Genomic DNA, 21,207 nt, shown 5'->3' with positions numbered 1-21,207 from the left:
AAAATCAAGCCCCAAACTTTAGTCCTGAAAGTGAAAGTTTACGCTGACTGACAACAGCCTACAAAAAACATTAATATCAAAATAAATACAATTTGGTAAATTAACAACTTCTATTGCTTTGACAGGATAGAAAATCTTAAAATTGTGTGATACTAAGGTATCCTAATACCACACACGATGGCCAGAAAGAATGTACAAAAATTATATCATCCTATAGTGCAACGCTGCTAGACTTATCAAAAAAACTCACAGTAGTAATTACTATCAAAGGTGCTTCCATCAAGCACCGACTTAAGGGGCCAACTACTTACAGAATCAGTAAATTTCAATTATATATTTTCTTTGTAGTTTTTGCTGATATTTAACCTACTTCTCACAAAACAGTATCAAATTTGATTATTAGAGTTTTGAATAAAAACAAGTTCATAAAAAAATGTTTACATTATTGGTATGAGATGAATACCTTTGCAAGGCGTTGTATATCCTCCTCAATGTTTGATTTATAATGACAAATCATATTGGTAGTGCAAGTTGCTACGAGTAAATTCAATGTTTCACATTGTGTAAGAAACTTACACATTCATATTCTACATTCTTCGATAGTTTCACCCAGTGTACAAACATTATCCATAATTTACAGAAAAAACTACTAAAAGCCATGTTAAACTCGAAATATAAAGAACTTAATGACCTACAGGAACAATAAATTAATCTAGAGTATCCACTGGCCTGCTGCATTCAACCAGACACTTATGGATTCCTACAACGTAAATCAATCAACTCAATAGTAAGGACGACAAGGAAAAGAAGGTCCGCCACAACAAGAAACAAGATAAATTAAGGTATCAATAACAAAATAAGACGCCAACACCATGAACCACCAACAATCCTCATAATAAACAGATCCGACCGAAGTAACACCTAGAAATATTCCATCCATCGAAATTAAAGCCTGTCTGGAAGACCTAGCTAGAATACTGATGATCCACTCTAAACAAACTGAAAACACCAACAAAACAACGAAAAACAACCACCTGGAAAAAGATAACTTCGACAACAATCCCACTAACAACCTATCTTTCCAGGTATAACTGAAAACATCTATTTCCCTAAAACACCTCAAAACAGAACCTTAAACAGCTTTTCAAAGAATTTTCACACAAATTTATCATCATAATTTCACAGAAAAGAAATATAAAAAACAACCTCACACAAAAAAGATATTAATTCTATAAACAACTTAAAACAAAACAACATTAAAATTCTAAAAGCAGATAATGGCAATGTTATAGTTATAATGAACACAAATGAATGCATTCAAAAAATGAACATCTTGTCAGATACAAACAAATTTAAACTACTAAACACAAATCTAATAAAAACACATGAAAACCAGTTAAACAAAATACTACTACAAATGAAAAAACAACAACACAATTTCAGAAAACATTTATTCTTACCTACGAAAGACCGACTCACGCACACCACAGCTATACAGCACCCCAAAATCTCACAAACCTGATTGTCCACTATGGCTAATAATGTCGACCTACGAATCATTTAACTACCAGGTACAAAACTAAAGTCCATACTATGTAAAAATTTCATTGACAAACACAACACCAACATAATTTATAAAATACAAAAAAAAAACACCTTCACACGTTTTTGAACACTGCAAGTCAAATAAACACAGCGTAACCACAGAAAAGTTCCTTATACTAAGTAGGGAAACAAATATAAACAAATACAAAACCAAAGAATCCCTACTTATACAACAACTAAAACCAAAATTAAAACAATATAAAGGAACACCTTTATCCCCATACTAATTAATAACCTAACATCCACTTGCAATGCCTCCTACAATCCGGTACCCGTTTATACTCTCGTCCCTAAGACAAGACTTATGTTCGTCAACGGTCACATTCAAACACTCTCTCCTTCTTAACCTAAAGATGACCTAGGAAGGTCGAAACGTTGTTCTCTCCTTATCAGTAAAAGTGTTAATACCCATACCAGCCGTTCTGAGATACATTATTATTTCAAGTGGGTTTCTCGTCATAGTTTAGTTACGTTACTGGCCACTAGGTGAAAACTTTGGTTTGTTTTGAATTTGACACAAAGCAACTCAAGGGCTATCTGCGCTAGCCGTCCCTAATTTAGGAGTGACAGACAAGAAGGAAGACAGAAAATCAACACCTTACCGCCAACTTTGGGTTACTCCTTTATTGGTAAACGTGGGATTAACCACGCAATTATAATAACGTCCCCAATATGACGGAATTCTAACTCACGACCTATAAATTACAAGTCGAGTGCCATAATTAGCAGGTCCAAGAAGGAAGGTATTTTCTTTATTTTATTTTTTTGCAAAACACAACTATGCAAAACTATGGTTATATTAAATTTTTACGAGCAAAAGTCCTAAGTATTGTTATAGAAACATTTGAAACTCGTAAAATATATACATACTTCATTTTCTAAGACCGGGTACGTTAATTTCAAGTATTTGTTTTTCAAATATCATGCAAAACTACACAAGGGCTAGTCGTCCGTAAAATAGCAACGATAGACTAGAAATAATGTAATTGGTAAACACCACCTTTTGCCAACTATTTTATCGACAAAGACTGGAAATGGCTCTTCCATTATAACGCACTTACGGCTGAAAGAACAAGCATGTTAAGTGACTGAGATTCGAACCCACGTTTCAAAATATTGAGAGTCAAGCATTTAATCACCAGGCGTATTTTTGTTATTTATTTTACACTTAAAAGGATATTGTAGTGTAATTAAACGGAAACTATGATTTATTTATTTTTTATAATCTTAGTACATTTATTCTTCCTACTTCGCAATTCATTATTTCTAATGCAATATTACATTTCAGACATTGTTGGTATGCGCGTGCTTTTCAGACACCACGAGAAAACACTGTACACTGGATAGGTAAGAAAAAGTGACATCGGCCACTATTCGGTTTTTCCCGTTATTTATTATTACGTTTCAGTATTTCTGCTTTGTTTATATAATGTTAACGAGACGAAGCATAAACACATAAGTTCACAATGCAGCTCTGATTGTTCAAAGATCGAGACGCCACTACCACTACATGCATTATACATTTTCAAAGTTGAGGCGTTAAAGTGTGACAGTCAATCCTCCTCTTTGTTTAAGAGCAGCCTTTTAGAGGAAGATGATATTGACTAGTTTCTCTCCATCTAACCAGCATTTCTTAGCTAACCATAGCTAGAGGGGCTTATTCAGGGGAGATCATATGACTACTCCAATATTTAAAAACAAAAAATCTAACAGGACTGCTTCAGTGATTGGGTCTAATGATCGTTATCTTCGTGTAGATGTTATATTATGTTTGCTTTGCGTTTTGTGTGTGTGTACTACCTTAGCGCACGTGTGAGTTTTTATATTATCGGAGTGTTGAAGAGTTGGTAACAATGTTATTCTTTCCATACTGGTTGGTATGTTTGTTTGATTTGCATTAACTTGCATGTTTAAGCTGCAAGTTTTGATATCCATTTATTTGAGACATCCTTTAGTTGGCTGTATGCTGTTGCTGGCAGTCGCAGCAAGGCAGTTGTGGTCGTTCTGAGTTTCGTTGTTCTCCTCAACAGTGAGGAAGTATTTTATAGGCTGTCACTAAATGTCTGAACCCTTGCCAGTTGTACACTGAGTCACAACTATCGCCGATATCTCAGTGTTTACGACTCTGTATCATTGATACCAGATAACGATACCTTCCGATATCACATTCTGGCTATCCTGTGTTTTCATGTTTGTGGACATCTGATTTTTTGTGTACTTTATGTTGTGGAGTGTGAGTTCTGTTTCTAGTTGTTCTTGTCACACACACTTACACATACCCATATGTAAATCGGATGCGTTAATTTTTTACTTCGCATTAAAATACAAATACAAATAATAATAACCACAAGTCCGTCAGTTGCTGAAAAAGAACCTAGACTGGGAAAAACTTCCACTTCCTCCTTATTCTCCAGACCTTGCCCCATCTCATTATCACCTATTCCAAAGTTTACAGAACTATCTTGATGGAAAAGAGCTTAGAACACATGAAGTTGTCAAAACTACCCTCTCTACATTATTTCTTTCAAACCCCAAGAATTTTATAGAAGTAGCATTCAGAAGCTTATGAATCATTGGCAGGAAGTAATTAATAATAATGGAACATACATTATTGATTAAATAACATTAAAATCATTTGAAATCCTTTTTCTTTTTCTGAACCTAAAATTGGACATTACTTAAGGGATGACCTGATACAAGATTGTCACAATACATTGAATAAACAACTAATAACAACATGAGAAACATGCAACTTATCTCATTGTTTATTATGCAGCAAATTATGCAACTCTTAAAATTTTAATCAGTAAAATCAATTATTTACAACATAAAAGACACAAAGTCATGTATCTTTATACATTCTTTATTAATTCTCACCAAATTACATGTCACACACAAATTCCATACATAATTTTGTCTTAAAGTTAGTACATGACACTAAGTGAACATTCACAAGATATACCAGTTTGCTACTTATGTACATTCACTAATTTTTTAAAATTCATCAAGAATTCCTAATTATGCTTATCGGAAAAACTGTACACAACACTATATATATATTCACAACATACATCCCTTTCTATTAGTGTTCATTCTTTTAGATTCAATCCCTCTTTAACCAGAAATGTACAAACACATTTCTACTGAATGGACTGATAATCCACAACTCATAAAATATCACTGACAAAAGTGACAACATTATGACAAAGTAATGAAAATGAACAAAATGTTATATTTAGTAATTATCATGTTTTGATAAACTATCCAATGAATAAAGCCAAATACCCTTAACACATCCAGTAATTTGAAAAACAACAAAAAAAAAACACTAACATAGAAAAACTGGAGGTTATCAATGTTAACCTTCTTCAAAACATATTTGGTAGCTTGAATAAACCAAGAATTAACTTTAGAAAATGAACAGCAAAATTTTGCTTCTTTATTTCTTGCACAGAGATGATAATTTTCCCACTTTTCAAAACCACATACTAAGAAACTTTACATTGTAAGCTTTACATTTCCAATAAACCATATAAAAAATATTCATCACTAAACAAACATGGAATGAAACTTAAGAGTGCTATTTGTGTGAAATAATACTATATAACCCGAAAACAACTAATTTTAATATGGTACATTTTTAAAATTACTGCAGTTACTTTTTAGTTAATTATGGCAACAGTTTGGTATGGAATTGCTGATGTTATTTTGTGATTACTATAAGTTCTTCATGTGGAGAAGTCAATAGCAATAATCATTTTTTTTTGGTATGGTAAGAGGTTAAGTGTGGAAGTGATAAAAGCCTGGCTGAGAAGCCTAACATCACTTCATCTCAGTGTAGGAAGTAAAAACATCTCATACAAATAACTGTATATAAGATAAAGTCAATGGTGCCAGTTTTACTGTTACATTACTAAACTCTGGTGACAAAAACCAGAGAGTGAAGACACTGTTTTATGATGATGAGTATTATTTGGTGCTGAGAACCAAAACACACATATCTTGTACTGATCACAATAAAAAGCCAATTGCATTGTTGATTTTCCTGTGACATTTTTCAGTTGGAAGGTGGGGAGGCCACTAGCAAAAGCACTTTATAGTAATAATTTCTGCTGGACACAATGGAAAAAAGGATTATTTCATTATGATCCTTACTTTGGCGTAGAAGATTAACCTCGAAAGTTTTCTTTAACAACTACTGCTAGATTTTATGACAACTGTTTTTTTTTTTTAATAGTTGTCATTAAAGCTTATTTCAGGAAGTGAAGAGCAAGTCTTTTGTGTTGATATTTTTAACTTGGGGTTGAAAGTCAACAGCCAAAATTATCACAGTTGTTATTGTTGTAACTACTGTAGTTCATTTTGAGAAGTCAACAGCAAAGCCATTAATATGTTCGTTCAAATTACTTCATCTTTGAAATGAAAGTCAACCAACATTATTTTGTGCAATCTCTGGTTGTTGGTATCATAGTGTGTATAAAATGCACAGCAAATATATCACTTTGTGCTGATCACTTCAGCTTGACAATGTAAGCACACAACTAAGACTATTTTATGTGGTTGTTGTCAATACAGCTTGCTGCAGACACAAATTACTTTTCAGACTGATAACTGCAGGACACAACTATTTTATGGTGGTTTTAATCATTACAGCTTATTGTAGAAAATAGACTCAGTCGTTTTTTCTTTAGCCTGAGGCAAGAAGTAGTTAAGACAATTTTGTGGTTACTGTAATCACAACAGGTTGTAGTAGATATTCAACAACAGCAGTAACTTCTGTGCTTATCTTTGCTGTTTGGTAAAGTAAGACAACAAACAAAAATTTGATCTACATCACTGCTATGCATGAAAATATATCAGTTTTATTATTATTTTTCTCTTTACTTTCTGGTAATATTTGGTACAAAAATTACTAGAATTGTCATCTTTTATAATATTATTCTTATATTTTGACCTTATGTTTTATTTTTTATGACAGAAAAACTGTTGAATCATTCTGTTATGCAAGTAACAGATGTTATATATTGTAGCAGACTAGCTCCATACTTGTTTGTAGAGTTTGAAAATAACTTTGTTTACTTCTATCTCTTACAGAGACACACTTGACATAACCTACAATCAGAACAGAGAGATTTACTCAGAAAGCCAATTATTTATCAAAATATGTAACAATCTAACTTCAGGATCTCTAAAGTTGTGGTAACTAGATGTCTAATTATTGTGATCAATTTCAGTTCTCTGATGTTGACTGAAGTCTGTTTTTATTTCTAATGAGCACAGCTCCAGATCTACTAGTTATTTTGCAGGCTCTCCAAATTTCAAAACTATTTAATCCACAGCAGATCCTTTGTTTAGTAAACACTGTGAATTAATAGAGAAGTTAGTTTGTAGCAGATGGACAATGTTGTTTGGTTTTCCACTCACTGTCACACCAGTCTACTGGTCACTTCACATGCTTACTTCATGGACACAAAAGTATGGCTGTTCACTAGTTCATATTAAGTGTACAAGAAGTCTTTGAGAGAACTGGATTTCAGCATATTTTACTTATTAGCTCAGTTTAAGTATAAATGAAAGTAGGATTTGTTTGCAAGTTTTTCTGGCAGCACCCTTTAAGAAGACTTACATTTTTATCTGTCATCAAGTGACTTTGAAGGCCTTGTTAAAAATTTCAGTAAATGATGTACAGAGACAGTAAACACAGAAAGATGTAAATCATAAACAAAGACGCTTGTTTGTCAGGTGCTGGTATGACATGTTGTGCAGGTAAGCACAGTTAAAGTGCACAGAATTCACACAGTAACATCTGGTCTCTATCAGTCTGGGAATAACCATTAACAAGGCATAATGTAGAATTTAAAGTACTCTAAACCTTAAGCATCACATACTTCTTGTTTCTGGTACATATTGTGAAGAGTTTCTTGAAACATAATGTTACAAACAACTATGTCACGGGCTGGTAAAAAGTTTTTCTGTGCTTAACAAACTTCCTGGAAGATATAAGCACATAACTTGAATGTGAGATATGAAGAAACTTACAATTTGTAACTTATTGCTTTACTTTAGATTTCAATGTCATCAAAAGTTTTTTAATTAAGCCTTGTATCTAAGCTGGATGAACTAGATATCTAACACAGTAAAAGTTAAATTTTTTATCTGCTGTAAACTCTCAACTTGTTTTGTTTTTACACCAAAACAGAAATGTAAGGAGAGAGAGACAAACATCCATTTTGCAGTCACAGATGAACCTTTCATGACTAAATCTAACAGTTGAAGACTTAAGGTCTTTAGCATTTATGTCTGTTGAACATTATATTTCTGACATTACGTCACCCTTCAGTTAATGTTCATCACACGAAGAGTTTCTGCATGTTTCTTCTTTCAAATGTAATCACGATGTATCTTAGACTCTCCTGGTGTCTACTGTAATATTTTTTTTCATCAATTATGAAGAAAATACAGCTTTATAAAATCAGCAAATGATTTGGTGATCCCTTCTTCAAAATTGACCTTTTTAAAAAGTTAATTTTCAAGACCAGAGAAAAAACAAAGTGTTTCCTGCACTGAATCAAGCTTCCAAAAATCCATAATTTTAATCATCCCTTCTTATGAAATAAGCGAGTACAGAAAACCTAATTTATGTTAAAAAATGTATCGACTGACTCATCAAATTGTTTTATTATTGGAAATGACCAATACAGATGTGGGAGATCTTCACCTATTATTGGTGAAGGTCAATATGGTAAAGTAAGTCATACAAATTACGTAGCTAGAAGGGAACAGCTAAAGTCACTCAATGGTATAACTTCTTTTTCAGCTAAAAGCACCAACTTCATCCACTAAATTGATGTGCACTGTATCTCATTTTTAACACAGAGTTGATAAACTCTATTGGTATGAGTACTTTACTACCTTAGAACTGTCAAAACACTGATGGTGAGGGTGAGCTGCTAGAATAATATAATCATCTCACAACTGTTACAGAACTGATGTTGGGTTGATAGGATGATATAATCAGCTGCAGTAGTCTGGATCATTTCTTACTTTGCTGGTAACATGGAGCTAATCAACTGTATTAGTGTGAGTAATTTAATACCTCACAACTGCCACAGAATTAACAGTGGAAGTGAATTGCTTGAACATAGAACTGATCACATGAGAGGGCATAGATCTTTTCACACTTGACTGCTCTTAGTAAATATATATAGAAATGTTGCTGTTATCTTATTTCACTGACTTGAAATAACAATCATATGAAAAACAGTTGTGTATATTACATTTCTTTGTTTAACTCCTGACATGATTGTGGTTCTCTCTAGAGTATAGCAGAAACTTCAGTTTATCTGTTCATGTGGATCTAATCAACTAAGTGAAATGGACTTTTTCACACTATTGTGCTCTTATTGAAAGTAACCATGCACACAAATGTTAGGACCTTATTTGCTGCAGACATGGAAATAATTAAATGCAAAGTATGAGTATTTTCATAAATGATTCCTTAAATGGAGCTGTTCCAAAGTTAATGTTAATAACACCTGATCCTGTTTAACAGACAACATGGATCTGAGCTGTTCAAAGTTTGGTGTTAATAACACCACAGAGAGCATCATTTCCTTTTCTGCTGAAGACAAAGAACACATCAAAAGCACTGACGTGGGTATTGATTGCCCCCTAGAATCAGTGATGCAGGTATTGCTCATCCAATAGAATCAGTGATGTGGGTATTGATCATCCAATAGAATCAGTGATGTAGGCATTGCTCATCCAATAGAATCAGTGATGTAAGTATTGTTCATCCAACAGAATCAGTGTTGTGTGTATTAATCATTCAATAGATGTAGTGATGTGTGTATTAATTATCCAACAGAAGCAGTGCTGTGAGTATTTTTTGATAGATTGAAGCTCATCAACTCAGAAGTTTAAATAATTTATTTCTTCAACTTCTCACATAAAGTTACTTGTTTAACCACAACTGTATAAGTGATTTATTTTTTGACTATCAATATGTATTTTATAAACCTGTTTAAGTCATGTTAAAACTTTTCTAGAATATTGATAAAGAAATGATCACTTATTTAGTGGTAAGGTTCACATCTATTAATTAGCTGTTGACTTACAGCTGATTAAATGTTCAGACTTATACTTCACTGCTGATCAAAGTTCTCATCAGTCTTAGTGGCAGTTCTTTTCATTCAACATATGATACTAAACTGACTAATAACAGTGGTATGGATACTTAACTTTTTGTACTGTTGATATGAATATAACCTTTAATTTTCTGTTGATATCTTGGGTTCAACAAGCTGGTGATAGTTAATTACTCAACTTGTTTTGTGGTTATTAACCCACACTTGATCATTTATAGGAGTGTTGATAATACACATATTTATTGGTGTTAATTACACAGCTCTCACACTGTAGCAGCATAGATCTTCACTTACTTGAAACTTGTTTTATAGAATCTGACTTGATTTCTTCTTCTATAACTACTTACAAAAACATGAATCTCTATGGCTCATATAAATTTGACTGCTGGCATCCAACTTATCAAGTTCAATGTTTTAACAATGTCTCATTTGCTTGTCAACATTGGGCAATCCAGACACTAAGCTGTGTCTTTACTGCCGACAGTGGCATGATGCTGTAAATAAAGTCTTGCCAATGATGGGAAATCTGGGCTCTTAGCTGTGTCCTTACTGCTGACAGTAGTATGATGCTGTAAATAATATTAATGATGGAAAATTCGAGCACCTTGACGTTTCTTTACTGCTGACAGTGGTATGATGCTGTAAATGACATCAATAATGGGAAATCCTGGCATTTAGCCCTGTCTTTAGTGCTGATATTGGTATGATACTGTAAACGAAATCCTGGCACTTTACTGTTGACAGTGGAATGATACTGTAAATGATGTTTTGTCAATGATGAGAAATTCAGACTCTCAGTCATGTCTTGACTGCTAACAGTGGTATGATGCTGTAAAGGATGGGAAATCTGGGCCCTAAGCCGTGTCTTTACTGTTGACAGTGGTATGATGCTGTAAATGATGTCAACAATAGGAAATCTGAGCCCTAACCCGTGTCTTTACTGCTGACAGCGGTATGATGCTGTAAATGACGTCAATGATGGGAAATCTGGGCCCTTAGCTGTGTCTTTACTGGTGAGAGTGGTATGATGTTGTAAATTACATCAGTGATGGGAAATCTGGGCCCTTAGCTGTGTCTTTACTGGTGAGAGTGGTATGATGTTGTAAATTACATCAAAGATGGGAAATCTGGGCCCTTAGCTGTGTCTTTACTGGTGAGAGTGGTATGATGTTGTAAATTACATCAAAGATGGGAAATCTGGGCCCTTAGCTGTGTGTTTACTGCTGACAGTGGTATGAAGCTGTAAATGATGTCAATGATGGGAAATCTGGACCCTAAGCCGTGTCTTTACTGTTGACAGTGGTATGATGCTGTAAATGATGTCAACAATAGGAAATCTGAGCCCTAACCCGTGTCTTTACTGCTGACAGCGGTATGATGCTGTAAATGACGTCAATGATGGGAAATCTGGGCCCTTAGCTGTGTGTTTACTGCTGACAGTGGTATGACGTTGTAAATGACGTCAGTGATGGGAAATCCTGGCACTTAGCTGTGTCTTTACTGCTGACAGTGGTATGATGCTGTAAATGATGTCAACGATGGGAAATCTGAGCCCTAAGCTGTGTCTTTACTGCTGACAGTGTTATGATGCTGTAAATGACGTCTTGTCAATGATGGGAAATCCAGGCCCTCAGCTGTGTCTTTATTGCTGACAGTGGTATAATGCTGTAAATGATGTCTTGCCAAGGATGGGAAATCTGGGCTCTTAGCTGTGTCCTTACTGCTGACAGTAGTTGATGCTGTAAATAATATCAATGATGGAAAATTCTAGCACCTTGATGTTTCTTTACTGCTGACAGTGGTATGGTGCTGTAAATGACATCAATAATGGGAAATCCTGGCATTTAGCCCTGTCTTTAGTGCTGATATTGGTATGATACTGTAAACGAACTCTTGTCAATGATGAGAAATTTGGGCTCTCAGCCATGTCTTAACTGCTAACAGTGGTATGATGCTGTAAATGATGTCAACGATCAAAAATCTGGGCCCTGAGCCGTGTCTTTACTGCTGACAGTGGTATGATGCTGTAAATGATGTCAACGATGGGAAATCTGAGCCCTAAGCCGTGTCTTTACTGCTGACAGTGTTATGATGCTGTAAATGACGTCTTGTCAATGATGGGAAATCCAGGCCCTCAGCCGTATCTTTATTGCTGACAGTGGTATAATGCTGTAAATGATGTCTTGCCAAGGATGGGAAATCTGGGCTCTTAGCTGTGTCCTTACTGCTGACAGTAGTTGATGCTGTAAATAATATCAATGATGGAAAATTCTAGCACCTTGACGTTTCTTTACTGCTGACAGTGGTATGGTGCTGTAAATGACATCAATAATGGGAAATCCTGGCATTTAGCCCTGTCTTTAGTGCTGATATTGGTATGATACTGTAAACGAACTCTTGTCAATGATGAGAAATTTGGGCTCTCAGCCATGTCTTAACTGCTAACAGTGGTATGATGCTGTAAATGATGTCAACTATAGGAAATCTGGGCTTTTATCCATGTCTTTACTGCTGACAGTGGTATGATGCTGTAAATGATGTCAACGATCAAAAATCTGGACCCTTAGCTGTGTGTTTATTGCTGACAGTGGTATGACATTGTAAATGACGTCAATGATGGTAAATCCTGGCACTTAGCTGTGTCTTTACTGCTGAGAGTGGTGTGATGTTGTAAATGACATCAATGATGGAAAATCCTGGCACTTAGCCATGTCTTTACTGCTGACATTGGTATGATACTGTAAACTAACTCTTGTCAATGATGAAAAATTTGTGCTCTCAGCCATGTCTTTACTGCTGACATTGGTATGATACTGTAAACTAACTCTTGTCAATGATGAAAAATTTGTGCTCTCAGCCATGTCTTGACTGCTAACAGTGGTATGATGCTGTAAATGATGTCAATTATAGGAAATCTGGGCGTTTATCCGTGTCTTTACTGCTAACAGTAGTATGATGTTGTAAATGACGTCAATGATGGGAAATCCTGGCACTTAGCTGTGTCTTTACTGCTGACAGTGGTATGATGCTGTAAATGACGTCTTGTCAATGATGGGAAATCCAGGCCCTCAGCCGTGTCTTTATTGCTGACAGTGGTATAATGCTGTAAATGATGTCTTGCCAAGGATGGGAAATCTGGGCTCTTAGCTGTGTCTTTACTGCTGACAGTAGTTGATGCTGTAAATAATATCAATGATGGAAAATTCTAGCACCTAGACATTTCTTTACTGCTGACAGTGGTATGGTGCTGTAAATGACATCAATAATGGGAAATCCTGGCATCTAGCCCTGTCTTTAGTGCTGACATTGGTATGATACTGTAAACGAACTCTTGTCAAAGATGAGAAATTTGGGCTCTCAGCCATGTCTTAACTGCTAACAGTGGTATGATGCTGTAAATGATGTCAATTTTAGGAAATCTTGGCTTTTATCCGTGTCTTTACTGCTAACAGTAGTATGATGTTGTAAATGACGTAAATGATGGGAAATCCTGGCACTTAACTGTGTCTTTACTGCTTACAGTGGTATGATGCTGTAAATGACGTAAATGATGGGAAATCCTGGCACTTAACAGTGTCTTTACTGCTGACAGTGGTATGATGCTGTAAATGACTTCTCATCAATGATAAGATATTTGGGCTCTTAGCCGTGTCTTTACTGCTGGCAGTGGTATGATGCTGTAAATGATGTCTTGTCAATGATAGGAAATCCAGGCCCTTAGCTTTGTCTTTACTGCTGTCAGTGGTTATGAATTTTACATAAAGGTTGTTTATGAAAGTAATGACAGTTTTTATTACCTTACTGCCAACAAGAAATATTATTTTCCACGGATAATTCTCCTGGTAAGTGGTGCCCATCATTTTATTTTTATTATAACATTGATGGCATGGGACTAATAATTTATGTGACTTTAGCTATATTATTTGAATGCTGACTTGACCATCGATTAAGATAACCATTTCTGTGGATAACACAAAAACTGTCATCCATAGTTACACTCTTTTTTGAACCTCACAATGAAATGATCATTTGGACTGGTGAGCATAACTCTTCACTCAAATTGCAAGTTGACATTAATATAAGGAAAAATATGGGTGTAGAAAGTTTTCATGTGGACCTCGTGTAATGTGGAAGAATTCATATATCTGACATGGAATAAATTAAACAAAAAAATTTGATCATTTCTATAATGCCTCAAACACAAATGTTTGACAGAAAGTTGACTGCAGTGCTATGAATCATTTTTTATTTGATTGCTGTTGATTAGAAGTTGGCTGCAAATAGTATGAATCATTTCTCATCTGGTTGTTGATAAACAGGAATAACTATAGTGGTATGGATTATATTTTATTTGACTGATGTTGAACAGAAACTGATTGCAGTGGTATGAATCCTTTCTTACTTGACTGCTGTTAAACAGGAACTGACTGCAGTGATGTGAATCATGCCTGCAGGGCATGGGGGGATCAGGAGGGTTCATTTTACTCCATACTTCAGAGAAAACCATATGCTATTCGAGTTTCAATCTGTGACTTAGAATTCATCCTCATTCTTCTAATCTTGGAAAGTGAAGCTTCATCTTTGTTGTACACTTACCTCAATCAGAAAAAATCTGCCGATGTGGCAATCAACAACCTTAAATCACTACAGACAAGCAAAAATGTTTTGAAGCTGTGGGATGAAGCCACAAATTTGATGAAAGACATAAAAGAAAAAAATATCAGTTTCTAAGAACTGACCATTCCTTGCTGCCAAATACCAACAGAACATGTCTTAGAAGCTGGATTTGCATATGCTACTGCAGATTTTGACAAACTGACCTCATATGCAAGAGATGCTATCTTCTTTTTCACTGTTCAAATTTTTAGAGAGAAAATTCAATCTTGTTTTATGAAAATGATCAAAATATTCTTTATGGTCTCTCTCTTCTGTCATAATGCAACCAGGAAAAGATGCTATAGATGATATCTCATTACTTTGTGACTTTTATGGACTGATGAGAATCAATTATCTTCCGAAAGAAAGATTGTATTTGGTCTTCTCAATCAAGAAAAACAAAATCCCCATTTCTCTTTGGGATATAATTTATTAAAACAGATTTTTAAGAAGGGCATCTCTCCACTCCTTCTAACTTATTTTTAATTAGTGCAAATATTCAGCACTGTTCCAGCTACATTCTGTTTTGCTGAAAGATCATTCTCTGCTTTACATCGTATCAAAACTTATTTGAGTTCTACCACTGGACAAGAAAGATTATCTCATGTCATCATTTTGAAAAGTGAACAGGAAATAACAAATTTTATGATGGAGAACAAAATGGAAGAGATGATCAATGCTTTTGCTCAACAAAAGAATCATGAAAATTTATTGCTTATTTGAATTTTATTTGGTCTTATGATATACGAGTTAGAAAAGTAAAAATACTAGCTGCAATGAAAAATTTATGTTAACAGTTTTTGATTCTTAAAAGCAGATATATGTTACTTTTTCGGAGGGGACAGGGTACTGACTTTCCAGTTGTGAAATCTGCCCTGCAGGCCTGGGGTGAATCATTTATTACTTAACTCTTGTTAAACAGTAACTGACACCAGTGGTATGAATCATTTCTTATTTGACTGCTGTTGAACAGGAATTGAACACAGTGGTATGTATCATTTCTTATTTGTATGCTGTTGAACAGGGACTGATTGCAATGGTATGGATTATTTCTGACTTCACTGCTGTTAAACATGGACTAACTACCATTATGAACCATTTCTTATTTGACTCTTGTCACAAACAGAAACTGACCAAAGTGGTATGAATAATTTTTTTTATCTGACTGCTGTTGAACAAACATACAAATTATTTTTTATTTGACTGCTGTTGAATAGAGGCAGACTGCAATAGTATGAATCATTTCTTATTTGACTGCTGTTACAGAAACTGACTCCAGTGGTATAAATTCTTTCATACTTGACAACTGTTAAACAGGAAGTGACTGCAATGGTATGAATCGCTTCTTATTTTTATGTTGTTAAGCAGGATCTGACTGCAGTGGTGTTAACCATTTCTTATTTGACCGCTATTTAACAGGAATTAATGGCAGTGGTATGAATCAATTTTTATTTGACTGCTGTTTAACAAGGAGTAGACTGTAGTCATATGAATGATTTTTTATTTGACTTCTGTGAAACATGAACTGACTGCAGTGACATGAATCACTTTTTATTTCAGTTTTGTTAAACAGGAACTAACATTACTCATATGAATCATTCCTTGTTTGGAGTATTATATAAATAACATTATTTATTATAGTAGAGGTATTATATATTTGAACTTTCTGGTAGACTACTGGGATCATGCAGATCATACTTCATATGTCTATGATTTGGACATTTAACTACTGATTATCTGGAGTAATGAGATTACAATCTTTGGCCAGTGATTTAAAACCCATCAATCTCATTATTGTAGATCTTCTCCTTCATGATTATTGATCTACTGACATGGATTTGATCACCTTTTAATAGTGTTAATACATTGTTTGATCAACAATACAATGTTACAATACTTCATAGACTTTTTCTTTCATGCCTATTAAAACACAGCTCCTCATGTATGGTAATAATGCTAACATCTTTTATGGTCACTAACACGCAGCACCAAAGTCCATCTGCTTTGGCCTGGAGTGATAATGTTAGTATCCTGTTTAGTCAATGACACATTCTTGAACAACTTTAATATGTTAGATATTTTTCTTTTATCTTTGATCATTAATGAAGTAGCATAGGTCTTATATATTTACCAGCTAACATGGAGTGGATCAGAAGCAGTAGTGCTGGTATCTTGACTGTTGATTTATGGCACATTAATGGCAGTAGTGTAAACCATATATATTTACCAGTTAACATGGGGTAGATCAGAAACAGTAATTCTGGCATTTTTACAGTTGATTTACAGCACAACTGCAATAATGAAGATAATATACATTTATCAACTAACATGGAGTGGATCAGTAGCAGTAGTGCTAATATATTGAATGTTTACATACATATCATATTGACTGCAGTACTTTTGATAATTTATATTTACCAGCTAACACAGAGGTGTATAAGAAGGAGTAGTGCTTGTATCTTGACTGTGAGTTAGATTAGGTTAGCTGCAGCAGTGTATATCATACATATTTACCAGCTAACATGGAATTGATTAGAAGCAACAGTGCTGGTATCTTTACAGTTGACTCATAGCAGATTATATACATTTACCAGAACATGGAGTGTATCAAAGCAGTAGTGCTGGTATCTTCAGTGTTGATTTATATTAGGTAGGTTAATAGTAGCATAAATCATGTATATATACCAGTTAATATAGAGTGGATCAGAAATAGTAGTGCTATTATGTTTATAGTTGACTTACAGCAGAGTAACTGCAGTAGTTTGGATCATTTATATTCACCAATTAACATGGAGTAGGTCAGAAAGAGTATTACTGGCATGTTTACAGTTAACTTATAGCAGAACTGCAATATTGTACATTGTATATATATTTACCAGATAACATAGACTGGATATCAGTAGCAGTAGTGTTGCTATCTTGACTGTTGACCTGTAGCACATTGATTGCAGCAATGTAAATCATATATATTTACCAGCTAACATGGAGTGCATCAGTAGTAGTGCTTGTATCTTTATAGTTGACTTATAGTAGTAGTGTAGATCATAAATATTTACCAGATAACACAGATCAGATCAGTAGCAGTAGTACTTGTATCTTGATTGATGAGTTATAGCAGATTAACTGCACCAGTGTGGATCATATATTCTTACCAGCTAACATAGAATAGATAAGAAGCAGTAGTGCTGTTGATTTATAGCAGAAAAATAGTAAAATAAATCATATAAATTTACCAATTTAACATGGAGTGGATCAGAAACAGCAGTACTGGTATCTTGACTGATGATTTATAGCAGATTAACTGCAGTAGTATAAATTATACATACCAGCTAAAATGGAGTGAATCAGAAGTAGTAGTGTTGGTATCCTTACAGTTGACGTAGAGCAGATTGACTGAATAGTGTAGATCATATATACATACCAGCTAACCTAGAGTGGATCATAAGCATTATTGTTGGTATCTTGACTACTGATTTATATCAGATTAACTCCAGTAATATAAATCATACATATTTAGCAGCTAACATGGAGTAGACCAGAAGCAGTACTGCTGGCATCTTTACAGTTGACTTATAGCAAAATTGCAGTGTGTAGATCATATGTACATTTCTCAGTTAACATGGAGTGGTTAAGAAGCAGTAGTGCTTGTATCTTAATTGTTGACTTACAGCAGGTTAACATAGCATAAATGATATATAGTTATTAACTGACATGGAGTGGGTCAGAAGCACTAGTACTGGATCTTTACAATTGCCTTATGGCAGATGAATTGCAGTGTTGTAGGCCTTTTTATTTTTACTGGTTAACAGAGAGCAGATCAGAAGCAATAGTGTTATCTTGACTATTGATTTATAGTAGATTATCTGCAGTGGGGTTGGTCATTTATATTGGTCAGCTAAAATTGAGTGGATCAGAAACAGGAGTGTTGGTATCTTGACTGTTGATTTATAGCAGATAAATTGAAGTAGTGCAGACCATATATATTTACAAGACAGAGTGGATGAGAGCAAAAGTGCATCTATCTTGACAACTGATTATAGCAGATTAACTGCAGTAGTGTGGGTTGTTTAAATTTACCAGCTAACATGGAGTGGAAGAGCAGCGTTATTGGTGGTACCTTGAATGCTGACTTATAGCACATTAACTGCAACAACGTAAATCATATATATTTGCCAGAACATAGAGTGGATCAGAAACAGTAGTTCTGTTACCTTGACTATCGACTTACAGCAAATTAACTGTGGTGGTGTAGGTTATTTATATTTCCCAACTGACATGGAATGGATGAGAATCAGTAGTGCTGGTTTCTTCACTGTTAATTTACAGCAACGTAAGTGCAGTAGTGTGGATTTTGTTTTGGCAAGCAAAATGAAGACAATTCATAGCAGTAGTGTCATTTGGGCAGCTGACTTATGGAAGTGTGGATTATTTCTCTTTTGGCAGCATCATGGCGTGAATTAATAGCAGTATTGCTGGTATTCTAAGTATTGACTCAAAGCTGATCAAATACAGTAGTTGGTGACTTAAAGCTAATTCAGTGAAAGATATAGATTGGTAAGTTTGATACATAACTTGATTGTTAACAAAAAAATCCAACAAAAACAACTGTACATTCATAACTGTGTGAACTTCTTAACATTAACACCATATATCACTTCCAGCTACTTTTCCTACGTTTACATACCTATTCATTTCTGAGATGTGTACAGTTTTATAGCTGACTTGATACACAAGTTTGCCTGTTATGTTGACAATTTGTTTAAAAGGAAGTGGATTACTACCTAAATGCTGGCAATTTATTCTATTAGTGCCAATATTCTTTTCACAAAATTAGTTTTTTTATAGTTTATCATTTTGGATACAGCAACATTCAAAAGGTTGAAAACTCACCAGTAACTGTAGTAATCTGAGTGAAGATAATTTTCACACCAGTTCAATGATAATCTATGAAGCACTTTTAAACCTTTAAAAATTGTTTTACACTACTTATTTTAATTAATGATACACTTTTTTAATAGTAGTATTTATGCATATGTTTAAAATAAAAGGTTTATGTAGCACAAAATTAAACCCTTCTAATAATAATTTCTAGTAATCTAAATTTGTTTTAGTACAGTAAGATATAAACATACCTTCAGAAGTCTGAGGTATAAAAACCTGAATTTCAGATGTAATATAATACAAGATTTGATTGTCCATTACAAGAAATTACAAGGGTTAAAGGCTTGAAATGAAACAAACACAAATGATAAGGTTTTCTCACAATAATTGAAAGTCTCATTAAATTTAATGTGTGTGTGTGCACACACACACACCTGTATATTATGAAGAATCATAATTCAAATAGAATATCTGTTAGCTTTTACTTAGTTTTAAATGTCATTCTCACATTCTTTAAAAGTACAGAGTTTGATTCAGCAGTTTTACTTCTTACATATATCTAATAGTATGTAGCAAGTTTTGCCACAGGATATAACAAATGTCAAATCAATGAGTGTAAAAAAAATTAATATTAGTAAAGAGTCAATGTTCATCAAACATTTAGTTTTGTTTAGTTAGAGTAGTATGCCAATTAAGAGATTTGGAAATTTATCACCACTATAAGAAGATTTTAAAAAACAATATAACAAATATAATAAAATTTAGAAGTGCAAACTAAAATGTTATATTTGCTTTTATACAAAACAGTGCTCTAGTTCATGTTTTAAACAATTTTTCAGAGCTAGTAAAAATGCAAACTTAGCTGTTGATCATATCCTCTAACTCTTGCATAAGTTCGTCGTCATTTTTCTCTTCAACTAATACATCTATATCGTCTTCACCCAGGAACATCTCATAAAAATCATCATTACTTAGCAGGTTTGTACTACTTGTCTGTCGATGAACAGATGTTGATGTCTCTGAGGGCTGAAGTGTTGTGTCTACTTTAGTAAAGTCATTCTTGGAGTCATTAAAACAATCTGGAAGGTTAGCACTGAAAGGGATGGATGATATTTTTGAATATTCTTTACAACTGATACCTTCTTTCAGAGCAGGATCTATTTCAGGTAAATCTTTCCTATTTTCAAGACCATGATCTTCAACATGCACGGACTCTCTAGATGCTGAGGCAATACTGTTATTTCTTTCATTCTCTTTCATATTTACTGAATGAAGTAACTTATCTAAACAAGTATCTCTCATACTTGTTTGTTCAGTGTCAGTAACATCAGAAGAAGAAATCTCTGTGAAAGTCTTACACTCACTACCCGAGGCAGAAGAGAATTCTGTTGATACACTTCCATGTAGTTTCTGTGACTGATTTGGTGAAAAGATTTTGGCATTAGAACTAAAGTTTGTACACATAGACATATTAGCATCAGTAACAAAAGAGTTTTTTGGTAGGCCATCTTGAATGCTGCTTTTATCTGGTGAGACTGCTGTGGTAAGTGGTTGCTGATGGGTCACTTCATTAGTTTTTTTAGTATTAGATACACACATCTTTTCAGCTTGAAAACTGACCTCTTTGGAAGCATCAGCACACTGTGTTCTACTTAAGCTTGGACGTTTCAGTTTAATTTTTGATGTCGTCTTTTTTTTACTGAAAATAATAAGAGAATTCCACTATATTTTTACTTTTCAATTATTAAAAAAGAAAACAAACTCACAACTACATGTTTTTAAAGAGTGAACTGAAAATAAACTCCAGTTAACCCATGTTAATTCTGAATAGATGTTGGCTATTCTCTAGGCTATTGGTGCTTAAAAACTTCCATTTCTAGCATTTTTCTCGTTTAGTTTTTCACATAGTAGTTGTTGG

At 34.2% G+C, this 21,207-nt stretch overlaps 1 protein-coding gene across 10 annotated transcripts in view; it reads right to left on the bottom strand.

The window, feature by feature from the left end:
* Positions 1-4,447: 4,447 nt before the first annotated feature.
* The window catches only part of LOC143238878 (uncharacterized), a 79,787-nt gene continuing 63,027 nt past the window's right edge, over positions 4,448-21,207 (bottom strand). For all 10 annotated transcript variants that reach the window (XM_076479487.1, XM_076479488.1, XM_076479493.1 and 7 more), the window contains one exon: positions 4,448-20,988. In XM_076479487.1, the coding sequence (XP_076335602.1) occupies positions 20,148-20,988 (841 nt within the window). In that variant the 3' untranslated portion in view covers positions 4,448-20,147. The remainder of the gene's footprint in view (positions 20,989-21,207) is intronic.

Source organism: Tachypleus tridentatus, chromosome 13 (assembly GCF_004210375.1).
Source record: "Tachypleus tridentatus isolate NWPU-2018 chromosome 13, ASM421037v1, whole genome shotgun sequence".
In the NCBI taxonomy this organism is placed as follows: domain Eukaryota; kingdom Metazoa; phylum Arthropoda; class Merostomata; order Xiphosura; family Limulidae; genus Tachypleus; species Tachypleus tridentatus.
This window is presented reverse-complemented; position numbering and strand designations above follow the sequence as displayed.